Below are 18,318 nucleotides of genomic sequence, written 5' to 3'. Positions count from 1 at the left end.
AGTACCAGTGAAATTGTGGAGAGCTGGACATGTCCAAACTTGTCCTCTGACACGCCGAAACGGAGGTGTTCCTTTGTCTCGCTTCCAAAGTGAATCGGTCGTGACGCGTGAAGCCTCCGCACAGCTTTCCATGATAAAATCTCTTGTTAAAAGTGAAATCTGCCGGAAAATGGCTGATGTCCAGCTCTTGTGGTAACCAGAGAAAGAGCACACGATGGTCTCGTATCCACAGAGCCATCAGTTTAGAAATGGTCCAGTGGCTTGTACCGCGTCATCGCAGCTCGGAGCGTGGCGCGCCGAGCGTCCTTAAAGGGGTCCTTAAAGCTGTACTAACAGACCTTATTCTCTGTGAAGCCCATAAAATTTTCACCGAAAGCCAGATAAATTTTTCGAATGGTTTCCAGGTGCCAGTCTCTAACAGCTTCTGAAAAAATTCTGATGAAAAAAGTCCTTTTCATTCCGCCATTTCCAGACAATGAAAATCCGACGACGGGGCGGGACCACTCCTTCCCAAGGCGTGCTCACAGGCGAATGACGTCACTGACAGGCGTGGAAAAACTCACGCATGCGCACGAGGGTTCAAGCTTGTCTGATGTGAAAACATATGAATGAAATCCATATAGTTTTTGAAAAAAATAAAAAGGACCATTACTTTATTGACAGACCTCGTATGTCCCAAGAAAGTTCCCTGTGAATTTGAAGACCCTGGCAGTAACAGGACTGGACGCAAAGTCTTCACAATACCCCAATGGCCATATTTTGGCCTTGGGTAAAAATGTCCCAAACTCCTGCAGTAAATTTAAGACATCACAAAGTTGATGATGATTGTATGGAGATAAAACTCAGATCTAAACAGAGGAAGAATAATTTCATAATTTGACAGATCAACAACTTGAAACAGGAAAAAATACTAATGATACTTTAGAAAACATAGACATTAGGAGTCTTATTTTGTAAGGACATCCTGAAAATAAACTGTGAATAATTATTACTTAAAAAAAAACAACAACAACAAAAAACGAACAAACAAACAAAATTCATATTTAAGGACACAAAATGTCTGAACTCTTTGGAAATAATCTAAACGATCTAAATGTTGTTTAAACTCACCAGCTGCAGCTCTTTGTGCTCCGAGGAGAAACAGAACAATGAAGATGTTCATTTTTCACTCGGATACCAAGAGAATTCTGGATTTAGGAGTTAAACAGAACACAATCCATATAGCGGGACCGAGGTCGATCTGAGGAAACAAACCTCCCACTCTGTCCTCCGCCTGAGCCAATCAGAATTCAGACTGAGCCCTGCATCACTTGTATCTGGGTAGATGGGATCTGAATATGTGCATGAAAGAGGAAGTGTTTTTGTCTTCTTGTAGTCTACAGAACAGTGGTTCATTTGACCTTTGACCCTTTCAAATAAACAAGCGTCGACTCTTCATCACATCTGGTTTGTCTGTGAGTTCAGAACAGCTGAGTTCTTCATGAACTTGAGTTTGAGTTCTCCACTCAGTTCCTGATTGAAGTTTCACTTTTAAGTGCGTGTGAAAGCAGGAGTGGTTCTGGATTTGTGCTGTTATAAGAACAGAATATCATTTTGTGCGTTCAGACAGCGAGTGTAAAGGTTTGTGTCAAAGGTCATTGGGGCCCTTAAAGGAGAGACTCTTCTTCAGGAAAATAATTATTTTTTAAATGATAGAATTATATATGAAATGGTTCTGCTTGGGGAAAAAATGCTTTGTGATTTTTTTTTCCTATTGCAATAATTTAGTTGTGGCTCCTGTGATGTACTATGTGACCCACTCAGGAGTCCCATTACTGATTAATTGATATAAATCCTGTCAGATGAATAATTTGGATCCAGTCAGATGTACAACTGAATATAATCTTCATAGTAACAGTGGGAGATAGTTTCAGAAGACAGCAAATCAAAAAAGTCAAACAAAAGACAGGATTCAGAGACGGGTCACAGCACACAGTGACAGAATACATATCATTTTAAAGCTTTTCATCCCATCTCCACGACATCAAGTTCTGGTCTGAACTGGAACCTGGATGTGTGTCTTTAGATCCAGTTCAGGAGGGACAGAAACCTGCTCCGTGTGTGTTTCACCGTCTGATTACTCGACACCAGCTCATTGCAAAACTACAAAATGTGGGACACGTTTATCTCACAACCTTCTCCGTAAGTTCAGAGGGCAGCAAACCTGACCTCGACATTCTGACATCAAAACCATTGTATCCGTGGAAACTCTGCACATCCTGTCAATCAGCAAAGAAACAGCCATTACGTCTCTAAATTATTGTATTTTTTATTAGTATTACTTAACATAAAAACAGTCAATTCAAATAATGTGAAATCAACAGTTGAAGTTTCTGTTTGGTACCATGTGCTGAAACCAGACTCCTCCCACTCTAAGCAGGACCAAACTATCAGTTAACATGTCATTTTTTTTAAATCTACTGCATCTTCTGCGACATCCATAACAGCTAAAACTATTCTATAGAAATGACAGAAAATAATCAAATATTGATCAACTCAATTTGTTCATCAATCAGGATTTGTTCCAGTTTCTGAAATGTGAAGGTTTTTCTTCCTTATCTGCTTCTGTCTTTTTTTTGATGTTGTACTACAAGGATACGTTCTGCTTTAAAACACATTTTAAACAGCTTTAGACCAGATATTAGCTGGTAAAATCAGTCTATTGTGGAGGGCATGTCAGCCCTCACAACACCCTCTTCCCATCTGGATTTACAGGCTCTGAGCAGGAACAATCAAGAATTTGTGTATTTATGTGGAAAGCGTAACCTAATTGAGAGGTAAGGTTTTATCAGCGTATTTTACATCATGTCATCCTCAGAAAGAGATTTTAGTCATATTTTGTGGAGAGGAAAAAAGCATTAGTGATTGTTGTTACTGTGTTGTAGCTGTAGTTGTGTTTTTAGTTTAACCACAGCGAGGACACAGCAAGCAGACTTTGAAAGAAAAGAAAAATTTAGAAATATGTTTGTAAAACTCTGCAATCTGCTTGGCGCTGTGAGACACTCAAACACACCGCCCCCCTCGTGCAGAGAGGAAGGAACAGACAGACTCACTGCTGGAAGAAAAAACTGGACAGAGACGTTATTCTAAAAATCTAATTTTTAATGTTTTGAACGTGGTAAATTTTATATCTTGCATCCAGCCATGATTTTACATCAGAACAGCGTAGGCGCAAAACCTGTCTTTTGGCATCCAGTTGATGGAAATCTGTCATAGCAACAGAGAACTTTAATCCCCTCGATTTAAGAGATCAAAATCACTTTGTATTGATTTTACTTCAAAAAGAACTTAAACCAGTCGCTGTTAAACTGCTGCTCATCAGATCTATAAAATATAAAATCAGTTTAACCTGGTTACATTTTTGACTTAAAACCACTTTAGATTGTTGCACTCTGAGTTTTAAGATTAAATAACTAATTAATTTAGTGTAAGAAAAATTACACCCAGCAGGTCACGGTGCAGATTTGACCTTTGACCTCCAAACTGAATGTTTGTCATCACAGTCTGCCTGGCTGCACTGTTACCATGGTGACAGGGCAGACTGTTACCAGCATGTTTGAAAAGCAAAAGAAAAATCACAACACAAATCCACAACATGCACACAATAAACCAGATTTATCCAGTTTAACTGTACATTTGAAAAAACATCACAATAAAAATGACAGTGAGACTGAAAACAGCCTAAAAATACAAACTGAAATGTTGTAAACTTTTTAATACTTAATACAAAAATGAGAATAAAATTTTAATTCTGACCTGAAGGGAGACTATTAGTTTACATTTTAAACTTTACTCACCCCCCCCCCCCCCCCAAAAAAAGAAAGAAAAAGAAAGAAAGAAAAGGCACCAAATACCATGAAACAAATCCAAAGTTTGTCCATCTGTGAGTCCACTGGGTAGAAACGTTTTGTGGAGTTGCTCCTGGTTTGTCTTCAGACTGTGTGGAAGAACAGAAGCAGCAGGAATTGGCTCCAGCAGCAGCAGACGAAGGCTCGCTGCCTTGCTCAAAAGCGCCACAGACAGTCAGGCTGCAGGGAGACTTCAAACCAGAGTCTGACTGTTATTCCTAACAGCTCCGGCAAAGGGGGAATTCTGGGAGGAACAATTCCCAGATTGATATGTTCAAATACAGGTTTAAAAACTTTCTTTTTAAGTTTGTCTTCTGAGCTCAAATTTCAGCTGCAACAGGGAAAAAAAATAATAATAAAATAAAACTCAGAGGTATCACAGCTTCTCTATGTCAGCAGCCGGAATGTTTATCTTCAAGTGACCTCAAAGGATCATGGGACAAAAAAACAAACCAAACAGAAAACACATGAAGCACAGAGGCCATGCTGACATCTGGAAATGAGGACCTGTTAATAAAAATAAAGAAATACGCAGAACAAAATATATTTATAATAGAACCTCGAGGTGGGCGGCCAATGACACGAGGCCATGCAGTTGATTGACAGCTGACTTAGCCTATGGTCTCTGAACCAGGCGGCTCTTGCCCTCCTCCTGTTCGACAAGCTTGAAATGAGTGTAAGACAGGATTCCAGCCAGAGTGCACAGGATCCCCAACGCCTGCAAGGGACACACAAACACACTGGAGCCAAACGGTCGCTAGTTTGAATCCCAGAGCAGGATGGGAAAACTCACCTGGTTGAGTGACAGCGGGTCCTGGAAGAGCATGTATCCTCCAATCAGAGTGATGCAGAACTTAAAGTGTCCGAACATGTTGTAGCTGAGGAGACAAATCGGAAAAACAACACAAAATCTGATCCGATAAACGGGCTCGGTGTTTCATGGACGGCACAGTAAAAACTCCAGTAGCTCATCGCGCTGTCATCGTCTGTCTACAATGTCCAAATACTCAGTAAACATCAGCTCGTAACGTTAAATAGATAAAAGTGCTGATTAGTGGAGATGAAAGTTGACTGAGGAGGATTAGAGATGCTTTGATGTCACTCAAGTCTGTCTTTGATGCTGTTTATGGCTTTAATCAGACAGTTAAAGCACCGTTTGACTCACAATTGTACTGTCAGAGGTGATGCAATCATAAATGTCTACGAAATCCCGCAGCCGAAAAAAGACAGCCCCTGTTAAATACCTAGCTGTACCCCCTTTGAGAACTCCTGATCCCCCTTTTTTGTCCAGGTTTCTGGAGGTCCCTTTGGGCTCCACTGTGTCCAAGGATACGTGACAGCTGAGGTGTTGCCAATGATCCAGTAAATAGACAGGTTGACCAGGAACGCCACCACGCCTGAGAACAGCACCGTCATCTTAAAGCAAGGGGACAACATCGTTACCAGTTAGCATGGCAACAACACAATCACCGCGAATGACCGCGAATCACCAAGAATGATTTTTTTCTATTGCACAAATAGAAATCATTCATTATTTGTTTTATATGACACCTAAATAGATCCAGCAGTTGTGAAATTTAGCAAGAATATATGGAACCAAAATGAACGGTAAATGGTGTAGATCATACTATGGACTATTTTTATATACAACAGGACAAATAATTCCATGTGACATACACTCCACCAGTCAAATGATGAGGATCTATTTAGGTGTTGTACAATTCAATTTAAATTAACTGTGCAACAGAATTGCTATTTTCTGTAGGTCTCCCAGAACTGCCAGTACTGACAGTCATGTGTGAAATGTTTAGCGCGTTGTCTTACCAGAGCAAGCAGGGACCAGGGACCAAATATTCCCCCATCCCCAGTCAGCGGCTCAAACAGAGGGACCACACACAGCAAGAAGACCGAAGACAGAGGAGCCTGAGGAGACAGTTAGTCCACTACATTACTAACATTACAGTAATTAACTTTAGCGTGACAGCAGTAACACTGAAGCAGGCTACATTCTACATCTGACAAACTGTTCAGACTGTCGTAAGTCAAGACCCAAAAAAGGAGCCGGACAAGTGTAGTTCGTTTCCGACTCTGACAGTTGTGCCAGACTCGCGCACTGATTGGCCAAATGTGCAGAGAACATGGCACCTTTGTCAGAGGAAGTATGTAGCCAACACAAGATTGAGTCAGTATGTGATTATTACAGGTCACAGGGTGAGTGGCGTTGAGTCCCACCTGATAGTACAGAAGCTGCATGGAGTTCACCTGGAGCTCGTGTTGTTTGGCCCCGACCCACTGACAGAAACAGTTTCACAAAAAACACTTTGACTTTCATCCTTCATGTTGAGCACAAATGACTTTCATAGTGATTTTTTTTTCTCTCTCTTACCACTTGATACAGCGACGTCACCAGGACACCCAGCGTGGCGAACACGGTACCCAACAGGTTGAACCGCACATCGTAGTAGGAGTTCAGTATCACCCCTAAAGTTATTGGCACCTGGACAGAAAAGAACATATTTATTATTTAAATGTAATGCTTCAATTTTCAAAACCCCTTGAAGTACTCCGGTCTGGTCTGACACATATACACCATGCTACGAAATCACCTAAATCCTGGATGGCAGCCACACTTGTAGACAACTAGTCCATCCCCACTTCTTCAAAGTAACTATCTATCTGGTCAAATGTGGGTGTTTCTTTGACCTCTTCCAGCCGCTGGGGTCCTCAGCACTGAGGCACCTTTGTGCTGGATCATGACCAGACAAAAGCACCACATGGGCAAAGTGTCGTTCCCCCACAGTTGATCTTATACCCCTCAGGGGTCTCCCTCAGTAACCGCACCTTTACAAGTCATTCCAGCGTTACACAAGGATCTGCCAGAGACCTCATACCAGTGATACCCAGTCATCACTTTAGGTCACTGGTTAGCATCCAAGTATGACAACCTTACAGTAAGACAGGAAGCACCAGGACCCTAAAGACTTTGACCATTCTCATGAAAAGACATCTTCATCACCAAACACCTCTGACCACCAACCTTGTGACTCCAGAAGATCTTCCCAGGTGTCTCTTGATGTCACAAGTACTGAAATCCACTGAAAAGACAAACAGTTTCCCCAAAATGAGGACCACAGTGTGTGTCCTTATGATTTTACTAGCTACCTTACCAATGTCAGTTTGATCTTGGTGGAGAAGGTCTTGTTGTAGCAGGTGGTCTGGATGAGGATTATGACCGGCGTGGTCATGGCTTTAGCCAGCTGGTACGTTCCTATAGAGTTGTTCTGCAGGGAAAGGTTAGTGAAGGCCACAAACCCACAGAAGCTGAGCGCTAACCACACAATCCTACGAACGGGGAGGCTTTTTGGAGAAAATATGTCCATCTTCTGGCAGATATAGAGTCCAAGCCAGGTGACCACGAAGTGGACCAGGGTGAGGGTCATGTTGGGAAAGCCGTAGTGTACATAGATCCACTTGTTAATGAAGACGATGCAGATGGAGGACAACAGATTGACCAGAAGTCCAGCCACAATGCGCCTGTTAGCAGATAAATTGGAGAACCCGGCCACCATGGTTCCGGATGAAATCTTGCTTTTCTTAGCCCGGCTTTCTTTAACTTAGGCTGAGCAGTGGTCCATTCTGTGAAGAAATGGAGATGAGGCAAAAGATAATATACTAAAATCATAACATTTGTCTGACACAAATTTCTCATTTTCACATTACTTTTTTTTTAGCAGATTTACTCTCTGGGGTCACAAACCATAAAAAAAATAATAAATAAAACCCACAGATGTGAGTCTATGGACCCCCGAAGTTTAAGACCTGCCCTTATGACATCACAAAGGTCTCTCACTACTTCTTCCATGACCTTACTTCAAGTTTTGCCTGCCTTATGACATCACTCAGATATGACTGTCTGTCAACTACTTCTCTGACTATGCACTCTGCGTTATGACGTCACAGAGTTCCGTTACATCTTCCATTACTTTTCTTACTTCACACTCCGCCTACCTTATGATGTCGCAAAGATCTCAGAGTTACTGATATCAGTTAGCCTTATGACATCACAAATTGTTTAGAGGCGCTGTAACATAATAATAATTACATAATAACTACACAGGGTGACCAGAAGCTGGCCAGGGATCCCTTGTGTCTGTCCTTCCTTCCTTCCTTCGTCCCGCTGCACAGAGAAAACTTCACTTGTACTCTCTCTTCATCTTGCTCTATATTTCTCTCTATATAGAGAAATATAGAATATAGAATATATATATATATATATATATATATATATATATATATATATATATATATATATATATATATATATATATATTCCACTTGTTACCGGTATACGAGTCCGTTTCTCCACCTCGAGGCTGCTGTTCTGGAGTTTGTTTTTTTTTCGTCTCTCTCTGAATGAAACGAACCTTGTTTCTTTCTGGCACTGAGTGCTTCCTCGCGGGCTAAACCAGAATGTGGGGCAACACCGCCAACTAGCGGGTTGGAGGCTACTACATCATTCAGCCCCTGATTTGGTTGAAAAATTAATTTGGTAAACCAGACTCATTCACTTCGCAAATACATTTCCTTTATGTTGTTCTATAAAAGTCGTTTAATAATTCTATTTTTAAATAATCAAAAATAAACAAACGGATAAAAATAGATATTTAGCACATCAACTGTCCACACAGCGGCAGTAATGTGTCGTAACGTTATTCCTTAACACCATTATGCATATTATGAAGAAGAAGGACTGTTGTCAAACCTCGTGAAGCGGGAATTGACATGGACTGGTAAAACCTCTCTAACTTTCGTTATTTTTGTCTTCCCTCGTCTGTAAATGTTTCAGTAGCCCCGACGGTTACCACCGCATACGATATTTAACTTGCCGTTTAGCAAACTAGTCTTCATCAGCCCATTTTATTGTGCTATCTGGTGCTAACGATGCTAACGCTAGTGAAGACGCGAGTTTCGACACGGGTTTCGAAGCATTGCGAAACATTTGATTCAGATGTTCGAAAACTTTCCGTTTTCTAATCATGTGACACTTAAAAACATTAAAATCCCCTACTTACTCAGACAACTCCAGATCGACCAGGACCCTTCATAACATATATGAAGAAATCATTTATAATCTGTGATATGTTTTTTTAATAGCATTGACTGGAGTGAGATATGAACTTTAATGACTCCCAAGAAAAATAACAGACAAAATAAAAAAAAAAACACACAATATCTCCATTAATTTGGAAATAATCATTTTTGTACCTGTGTAGCTCAAAGAATCTCTGCAGCACCGAGGCTGTGAAAACTACATTTACTTTGTGTTCTGAGCTCCACATGAGTCTAAACACCTTTTCTAATACCAGTAACTGGTCATAAAGTCCATTTGGAGACCGAACAGTCAGTGAAATATGGTGATACTGTGACTCTGTTGTGTGAGCGGACTGGAAAATCAAAACTGTCCAAATAAAACTCATTCAAATGAGATTTTCGGTCACATGGGTTTTGATTTTGATCAGTTTTGGATTATTGTATTTTGTTTTCTGTTTTGCTGTATTGTTGTTTTTTTGTGTTTGTTAATATTGTATTTCTTTTTTATTCAACTATGTGTGTCGAAATAAAATAATTCAAAATTAAAAAAAAAAAATTCAAAGATGATAATTGAAGGAGTCCAATGATTGATTCCACTGTCAATTGATTTGGATTTCAGTTCATTCACTGGCCAAAAAATAACATTGCTTTTGTCAGCTGATGACGTTTGGAGGCTTGATTTTTTTTTTTATTAACATATTTATCCGTGTAGAGACGTCCGTGGTGGTGCAGAATGGTTTCTATAAAAAGCTTTGAAATCACTTTGATGAGCTGGTTGCCATGATCATCTTCTTCTAGCAGGTTCTGCTCTTTCAAATGATCTGCCAGGTCCAGGTTTGTCAGTTGTTTTCCACAATGATGCTGTTTTTGTTTATGGGCTGGATGTTCTGTTTTCCAAATTAAGAAAATAATCATTAGTTGCAGCTCTGTTGTATATTTTGTTTCAGTCATATAATAAGAATATTTGTGCTTTGTCATCTTTCAGTTCAGTGACACTGCAATACAAATTCTGTTCTAATTGTTTTAATGGAAATTTTGAATGAAAATAGTTCTGACTTTGCTGAGTTCTCAACATAATGTGATGTGATAATGTGAAGGCTATCTATTGTCAGCTCTATTTTTAAATTTTGCAGTATTGCATTGTATCACGATATGTGTCTGAGTTTCGTGATGATACCGGCCCTACTGTGTAATGAGAGCTTTCAGATGTAACAGATGTGTTGATCTGAAGGTATTTTGAAGAACATCACTTTCAACATAGAGCTTTGAAGTGTTTTAACTGTTCTTCTCCTGCAGGGGGCAGAGTGAGCTGCTGTCTCCTGTGGTTCGAGATGATGAAGTCACAGTTGCAGCCCGCAGGAGGAGCAAAAAGGTCGCCTGTATCCTACAACTTTTGCTACTACGCACAATAATTGAGTGGGAAGGAGGAAAAAACATAATTGTCATACTTCAGGACTGTCGGCGAAGTTGTCCGTTTTGCTTCACTGTTTGTATTTAATGTCGCTGTGGTTGCAGAAATGATTTTTCCAGAGTATTTTTCCTTGTAATTAGGAGGGCAGGCACAGAATTGATGAGGTCATTCAGTCAGGGATTCATTACTCTCAGTAACTGTAGAAAAACTACTGACAGATATGGGTGAGGACAGTAGTGGTTATTGTTTTATATTGGTTTAAGTGAGGATTCTGCCAGAGTGGAACATATCTGAGATTATTCAGACATTCACATGTGACTGTGCCTTTTGTTTGCAAGTTGATGTTGTAATGTTACAATAATTAAAATTTAAAACAAGATCATTAAAGAAAAAAATAAGAATGCATAGAAAAAAATAGCAAATTCTTCGATTTAAAATGCATTTGAAACTTCCAAAAAAGTACCCATTGTGTAAGGAAAAGCACGGGCGACATATGAATATCAGGACTGTGTTGTTTTTCTGAGTGCTGGTTTCAGTCCCGTCACCTGGCACTGGCAGTCCAGCTGTTTCTCAGGTGACACCAGCTCGCCCCCTGCTGAGGAACACTCCTGCTTCACTCTTCAGACAGGCTGGTTGGATGCCCACTTTCTGTTCTTACAGCCTTCATTAAAATAAGTGGGCCTTAGAGATCAGATCACTGTCTCATGTCTGTGTTGTGTTTTGTTCCATCTCAGTGACGCCAAAAGCTCCAGATGTTTCCTCCATTTTGGCTCCAGGCATTCGAACACCTCGATATACTCACACACCCAGAAACGCAGCTGGAAGTCTGGTGAGACACTCAGATGATCTCCATGACTCGTCACTACAACCCCAAATCAGAAAACCTTTGTACATTGTGGAAAATGCATATTTAGAAACACACACAGTGATCCTTATGTTAATTTTTATTTCATTGCAGACACTGAGCCTGAGATAGTTCATGTTTTCTGTGGTCATCTTCATCTATTGATATACTTTTATTCCTTACGCTTCCAAAGCAGTGTCACCTCCTCGGTGGACGTATTATGGTTAAAACCCAGGTGTCTTTGACTCTGTTTAGAATTTGGATGACAGCGATTGGACCAACAGCTTGTACACCTCACCTGTGTCGGGATTGGACAACACCAGCTTCTTCACTTATGACATCACCAACCTCAGCAGTGCGCTGCTGAAGGAGGACGACCCTGGAGAGGCTGGTGAGAGAGAGAGAGAGAGAGACACACACACAAACCTGCACAAACTCATTCCACGTGAGCATCTCTTAAACGCTGCGCTTCCAACATTTCAGCGGCCGCCAGTCTTTTCCCAGAGTTCCTTGCGTCCTTCGTGAAGCACTCTTCTTCTGCTGTGTTTGATCTTCTGGAGGACTTTCAGACGCTCTGTCAGGACAAGGTGATTCAAACTTGCTGATATTTTATTCAGTAAAAATTGCAAAATTGGTGTCAATTAATTTAGCATTTGTCCAGAGGGCTTGTATTCAGGTTACTTCTTTAACGTGCAAGTGTTTCCTGGTTGTTCGAGTCAGGTCATTTAGCCAAATTAAAAGGAAACCTTCTCTACTGAAGTATGATGTTTTCTGAGCATACTGCTATAGTTTGCACTCCCACGCAGAACATCTGGATATTACACACGTACTCGTAACTTATTTTTGTGCATTATTTGCTGTTCCGTCATTGCTTTAGAGTGTGTGTTTCTGCTTGTCCGTGAAGTTTTTAATCCTTTGAAGAACTCCAGTCACGTAAGAGGAGTTGCATTTTTTTTGTTCTTTTGCCCCCTTCTTGGCTATGTGGGTGTATAAATGTTATAATGGTTGATAAATCTAAAGCGGAAGAAAAAAGATTTTGCGTTGTGGACAATGTAAAGCCCACTGAGAGAGTCAGACTTTATACATAAAATGAAATTTAAATGAAATGCATTCCCTTATTTTTAACTTGTGGACTAAAGGACTTTCTGTCTCCTGTGTGCAGTAATACTACACATTCTATAATAACTTGAACACTCGTGCAGTATTACAATGCATTCTTTTTTTTCTTGCTTGTAAACTGGGTATTCTACAATATATATTGTTATTCTGCACAGAACTTGACTTCTGTGTGTTTTTGGCATTTTTATTTATTTATGTATTTATTTTACCTTGTTTCTGTATACTTTGCACAGTTGGTCTGTGACTGTCCCTTTCTATGTCGTGGGACTAAATGGACTGCATTTATATAGCGCTTTTCCATCTGCATCAGACGCGCAAAGCGCTTTACAATTGTGCCTCACATTCACCCCGATGTCAGGGTGCTGCCATACAAGGTGCTCACTACATACCGGGAGCAGTAAAGGATTATCTTATCTTTGATGTCAGCATTTTGTCTGTCTTGTATTTCAGGTGGACATGCTGCAGTCTGTGGTCCTTCGCGCGGGTCAGAACAGTAAGACAGCGGGAGTGCGCTGGCTGCTGCAGCAGGAGAGCTGCACCTGGAGACTCATTGCTTCACTCTACAGGTGATACTGCGGCTGTCCAACACCGCAGGCCGCTATTGTATTTTCTACAAGTGAACAAGATTCCGCAGGCGTGCACGTGATGTTATCGCTGTCACATGGTGTGCACGTAATAAAACTATACAGGATGCCGTATTTTTGAAGTGTTTCACAGTTTGCACTACCATCATTTGCAGAATACAAGTATGTTGAATTCTGTGAGCAGTATCGCGATACAGTGTCTGCATGCTAACTGCTAATCCGCTAACTGATAAGAGTGATGTTTGTTCCAACTCGCTGCGTATCTGTTCCTGCAGGGATCGGGTCCAGTTGGCACTGGAAGAAGACATGATGACGGACCTAATTGTGAGTGTCCAGACTCCAGCTCCTATAATCCTTTTTCTTTCTGCTAATCTGAAACATTCTAATTATTTTAAAAATAACTCGCTTGTTGCTGTCTGTTAGCTTTTGGAAGCAAGTACCACTTCTTGAAGTTTAAAAAACTAAAGCCCCGGTCACACGGCACTAACAAAGGACACCGAAGCCAAACCGAAACAAGAAATCTGAACTTGTTTCGGAGACCTCGTTTAACCATCGTCCAGCTTCGTTCCTGTAGCTGGCGCTTAGTCAGAATTTTAAAACTGTTGAAAAATGTGATCGAATCCTGATGACAACTTCAATTTGTCCGTATTCTGTTTTGCTTTCTGTCTTGATCGTTCCTCATTTACGTAGTTTCCATACCGTCAGCGTTCCGTTTGATTGTCATCCAGCCTCTCTCTCTCTCTCTCTCTCTCTCTCTCTTAACATCTCTGGCTCCGATGTGAATGTGTGCACACGTGCTGTCCACAGACTCGCTGCAGAAATGATCACACGCTGGCACTTCATTTTGATTTTGTTTTAAAGCGTCAAGGTCGCCGTTCACTTCGTTTTTCTTTTGTTAGTTTTGGTTTCATTTCGGTCTTTTATGCGCTCTGCGCTCGCAGGCTTTTCGGTGATAGGAGAAGTCCAGGCTCATTCGTCCACTTTTTTTTCCCGACGATTTGTGACTTTGGGACCTTTTTCCTTCGTTCAGCTAATGCCGTGTGACCGGGCCCTAAGACGCTGACGTTCACACCTCCATCCAGGATAATTACAGCCAGCAACACCATCTGTTTGTAGGTTCCCAGTGAGAGTGAGAAGGTTGTGGTGGAGCAGCTGTTTCAGCACGACGCCGTTATTCGACAGAGTCAGGTCGTAAACTCACAGCTGCCTGCGGGGGGCAGATTCTTGTTAGTTAGCTGTCGATGGACTTGCTGCTAACCTTTGCCTGTCGTGGTTGTGTTGCAGCTGGTTGTTGATTGGCTGGAGAGCATCGCCAAGGATGAGGTTGGAGAATTCTCTGACAATATAGAATACTACGCTAAGAACGTCTGCTGGTGAGAAACTCTCTGCTTAGTACAAAGATATTGGGGTGTTGGGCAGGTTTCTTGATGTTGTGATCCATTTAACATGCGCCTGTCGAAAAATGTCTGATTGTGGGCTTTAGCTGTGCTGGCCCATTTGTCACCAAACTTGGTACAATTGTGCATATTGACCCCAAGAAGCCTGTTGATTTTGGGGTCAAAAGATAAAGATCAAGATCTTTGGAGCATACTTTGTAAAAGAAAAAAAACAAAAAAAAAACAAACACAAAAAAAAACTAATTGTGAGCGCTATAACTTCTTTTCTATTTGCCTGATTGTCACCAAATCTGATATGTGTTTTAGGCATGTTGACCCCATGAAGCATGTTGATAGTGGGGTCAAAAGGTCAAAATCATTGAACTGTACTTTATAAAAGCTTTCTGCACAACGTGTCAATTGTCAATGGTAAGATTATCAATGTTTGAACTGAGTGCCGTGTTTGTGTGTGTGTGTGTGTGTGTGTCAGGGAGAATACCCTCCATGCGCTCAAGCTGAGGAGGAAAAGTGGCACCGCCTTCACTATTCCTCTGGTCACTGAACTGGTAAGACCGGTTACCGTGGTTACAAGCACTTTGTCATTAGTGACGTTTCTAAACACAAAAATGATTTCTGTGGTTCCCTGTGTTCAGGACCCTGATGCTCCTTTTCGACAGCAGCGTCCCCTAGCTGACCTGGACAGAGAAGATGACGCCAGGTTGCTGAAGAACCTCTTCACGCTGATCAGAGCAGGAATGACTGAGGAGGTAGGAATAGGCGGGGGCGGGATTTCTGGCTCTTCGTTTAAGCAGCTGATGCCAGTGGGACATATGGACACAGACATACAGATGTTATTAAATGAATAAATTCCAGACATGATTATGCACCATTACAACACTAAAACTTACAGGATTTGTTGCTCGCTGTGTCTTTCTGCTTTGTTAGAACAATTGGGACATTTTAGAGGACGTGTTGTCTACTGACATGCGTGTTCTGCCCACATGCTGTGGTGAGGTTGTTTGTTGTGGTTTTTGGAGAATATAATGTGTGTGTGTGTGTGTGTGTGTGTTTTCAGGCTCAGAGGTTGTGTAAGCGTTGTGGTCAAGCCTGGAGAGCAGCAACTCTGGAAGGGTGGAAACTCTACCATGACCCCAACCTGACCTCAGGTAAACATTGACCTATAGTGACCTCAGGAAACCTCTGACCAACGATGCCTCCACCGGCCTCAAATAAATGTTGAATCTGTAGACTGTTTGTTGGGGGGGGTTTGGATAAGTTTTGTCATGAGGAGTCAGAGTTGAGGCGCCTGTGCTTCATCGCTACCTAACCAGGTTTTGTGCCGTAATCTTACTGAACTAGTTGTTTTCTCTCTTTGTAGGTAGTTTAGAGTTAGAGCCTGTTGAAGGAAACCCTCACAGAGGAATCTGGAAAGCGTGCTGCTGGAGGATGGCTGAGGAGGTACAACATTAAACATCACAAATAACGTCCCACTCAACAACACTCCAACTTCATCCCGTGTGTCAGAGTTTTGTTTTTAATCATCTTTTCCATCGTGCATAAACACTGAACTGTGTCTTCTCATGGTGTAGCTGTAATTGGTAGAAAGTTGGACACATTACCTCGAAACAGAAAAGAATATTAAAGATCAGACTAGAACCTTTTTTTTCCTGACTAATAATGTGATTTATCTTGTGATTATTTTCTGTCAATGGGTTTCCAGGAGCAGTTAAACCGATATGAACGAGCCATCTACGCCAGCCTGAGTGGAAACCTGAAACCGGTAAAATGCTGGATGATGCTTCACTCACACATGAACATGAAACTTTTCTGCTGTTTGCAAACCAGAGAATTTTATTTACTGTTCAACCTAAACCAGACATTTAAACAGACTGATTTAAAGTTACATTAAATGTATTAAATTAGTTGCTGGTAGTCGTCATGTCTATTTTAAATGGGTGTATTATTGGACTATTTGGTCAAAATTAGTTCAGTTGGTTTCTGAAAAATAGTGATAGGAATTTAATTTCGCTTTTTACTCTTTTCTGGTATAAAAGAACCAGGTAAGAGTTGGATTATCCTTAAAAAATGACTTTTGACAGTAATTATTAGTTGGAGAAGCCTATGGAGATCCCGTGTTTGATGCCCACGTGTGGGATCCGTCACACGTAGAGAACCGCACGCGGACTCTGCAGAAGTTCGTGAGCGTCTTCCGTCGTGCTGATGATCCGGTGTGTTTGTCAGATGCTGGTGGTGTGCGAGTCCTGGGAGGACTGTGTCTGGGCGTACTTCAGGGTGATGGTTGACTCACTGGTGGAAAAGGAGCTGATGTCATCAGGCATGGCTCATCAGGAAGTGGAGACGCTGCCGCGAGAATACCTGGAGGCCAAGTGAGACGCACTCCTTCAGTCTCTCACCTCGTTAATATCAAATATAACTGCGGCTGCTGTTTATTTTCAAACCGTTGTCTTCTAGCAGTTACACTTTATTGGTGAATGTTTGTTTGAAACGTTCTGATATTTCTTCTCCCTCAGCTGGACCATGGAGAAGGTGTTTGAGGAGCTTCAGGCCACAGAGTCAAAGGTGAAACGTGCATCGTTGCACAAACAGTTCAACTCAAAAAAATGGCGTGCGGCATAACGCTAAATGTTTCAGCTCAGAACGGTCTCCCTGAAGAAACCTGTTTAGAGTTCAAACGTTGGTGACTAACTGTTAAATAACTTCGTTAGCTGTGAGTTTTGTGCAAATACTTTGGTTTCTTCTTTTATATCAACTCCGTAGCCACAGAACAGGTGTGCACGTCTTTTTATTAATTTAGTCAGTAAACAAATGTGTCGTTTGTACTTCTGTTGGTTAAAATGTCTGAATCCTAATTGTAGTCTGTGAAAACTTTAAATCCATAATGGCTCAGATTTTGATTGTTTGGCATAAAGTATGTGTGACCTCGTGTGACCTCAGGGATGCAGAACTTTGTTAAAATCTTAATTTTAGTTAATAACATTCAAAAGCTGACAAGCTTTTATATCAAAAATCAGATTGACTCAGACCAAATGTGATGTTTGATTATTCAGTGATGATCATAAAGTGAATCGATATAATTTTGTTCTTGATGCAAATTTTGTTTTAAGAAATGCAGAAAGATGTTCAACGTTTGTCTCCATGTGTCATAAACAGAGTGAAACTCCCAAACAAGTAGCTGGAGTTCACAGTCATCACGGGACTCAGATCTTTCTTTTTTTTTTTTTCCTGTTGCCTCCTCGCTCCTACACTGGACGGGTTCAGTTGCCACGGTGACTGTCGAGGAGTCTAGATCCCGCCGTTTTTCCTCGGGTGGCGCCGATTCTGAACGTTGACTTGAACTACTGTCTGTTGTTGTGCTCAGAGAGTTCTGGAGGAGAGCCGAGAGCATTACCACACCATCCAGAAGTTTATCATCTTAGGAGACCTGGACGGTAAGACGGGGTCATGACCTCTGACTGACACATAAAGGAAAAGGCAGATGCAGAGATGAGTGGCTAACGGATGTTTTCTTAGGGCTGCTGGAGGAGTTCTCTGAATGGCTGATGGCCTCTAAGCCCCTCCCCTCCCACCTGCTGCGGTTCATGGCTCACCTGCTGCTGTTTTTCCGCTCTCTGGGTCTGGCACTAAAGGTATACACCGTGCCATCAGACCAGGTCTAAAACCCTGCACGTTTATGTGTTTCGTCTCAGAGGTGGGGTAACTCGCAGTGATCTGAGGTCCGACCCAGTGACTCGTAGTGCGGTGGGCATGTCTTACTCACTCTTAAAAGTCCATCCAGATGTTGGATTTGGTTGTTAGCGCTCAGACATACTCATCAAGGAGTCTGACTGTGATGTGGTGCCAGATTACACAGTTACCATAGCAACCACCAAGATTTGAGCTGATGACACTAAGAACAAATAATCCAGCCTTAAATCTACAGTCTGAAAATATCTCTGGTCTGGTCATGTGATGGGCTCTGGCCAATCAAAATCTATGAAATTTATTT

At 41.5% G+C, this 18,318-nt stretch overlaps 4 protein-coding genes across 4 annotated transcripts in view; 2 read left to right on the top strand and 2 right to left on the bottom strand.

Annotated features, from left to right (window-relative positions):
• mdm2 (MDM2 proto-oncogene) overlaps positions 1-18,318 on the bottom strand; it is a 387,699-nt gene that overhangs the window by 20,145 nt on the left and 349,236 nt on the right. The gene's annotated exons all lie outside the window — the stretch shown is intronic.
• slc35e3 (solute carrier family 35 member E3) lies at positions 4,438-8,324 on the bottom strand. Its single transcript, XM_034163267.1, has 8 exons — positions 8,230-8,324; positions 7,055-7,523; positions 6,274-6,384; positions 6,120-6,179; positions 5,712-5,810; positions 5,221-5,303; positions 4,681-4,765; positions 4,438-4,605 (listed from the first exon to the last, which is right to left on the bottom strand). The coding sequence occupies exons 2-8, from the start codon at positions 7,454-7,456 to the stop codon at positions 4,504-4,506; spliced, it is 942 nt and encodes a 313-aa protein (XP_034019158.1). The 5' UTR covers positions 7,457-7,523; positions 8,230-8,324; the 3' UTR covers positions 4,438-4,503.
• Positions 8,670-18,318, top strand: part of nup107 (nucleoporin 107) — a 13,265-nt gene continuing 3,616 nt past the window's right edge. The window contains exons 1-19 of the mRNA XM_034163244.1: positions 8,670-8,677; positions 10,275-10,357; positions 10,926-11,021; positions 11,124-11,218; positions 11,489-11,624; positions 11,717-11,820; positions 12,803-12,918; positions 13,212-13,260; positions 14,053-14,124; positions 14,221-14,309; positions 14,803-14,878; positions 14,966-15,079; positions 15,388-15,478; positions 15,691-15,770; positions 16,033-16,092; positions 16,554-16,699; positions 16,844-16,892; positions 17,692-17,761; positions 17,844-17,959. Coding sequence (XP_034019135.1) covers positions 8,670-8,677; positions 10,275-10,357; positions 10,926-11,021; positions 11,124-11,218; positions 11,489-11,624; positions 11,717-11,820; positions 12,803-12,918; positions 13,212-13,260; positions 14,053-14,124; positions 14,221-14,309; positions 14,803-14,878; positions 14,966-15,079; positions 15,388-15,478; positions 15,691-15,770; positions 16,033-16,092; positions 16,554-16,699; positions 16,844-16,892; positions 17,692-17,761; positions 17,844-17,959 — 1,650 coding nt within the window. The remainder of the gene's footprint in view (positions 8,678-10,274; positions 10,358-10,925; positions 11,022-11,123; positions 11,219-11,488; positions 11,625-11,716; positions 11,821-12,802; positions 12,919-13,211; positions 13,261-14,052; positions 14,125-14,220; positions 14,310-14,802; positions 14,879-14,965; positions 15,080-15,387; positions 15,479-15,690; positions 15,771-16,032; positions 16,093-16,553; positions 16,700-16,843; positions 16,893-17,691; positions 17,762-17,843; positions 17,960-18,318) is intronic.
• upf2 (UPF2 regulator of nonsense mediated mRNA decay) overlaps positions 13,536-18,318 on the top strand; it is a 25,176-nt gene continuing 20,393 nt past the window's right edge. Inside the window, exon 1 of the mRNA XM_034163241.1 lies at positions 13,536-13,547. The gene's annotated coding sequence lies outside the window, so the exon portion shown is untranslated. The remainder of the gene's footprint in view (positions 13,548-18,318) is intronic.

The sequence above is a fragment of the Thalassophryne amazonica genome, chromosome 22 (assembly GCF_902500255.1).
Source record: "Thalassophryne amazonica chromosome 22, fThaAma1.1, whole genome shotgun sequence".
NCBI classification, from domain to species: Eukaryota; Metazoa; Chordata; class Actinopteri; order Batrachoidiformes; family Batrachoididae; genus Thalassophryne; species Thalassophryne amazonica.
This window is presented reverse-complemented; position numbering and strand designations above follow the sequence as displayed.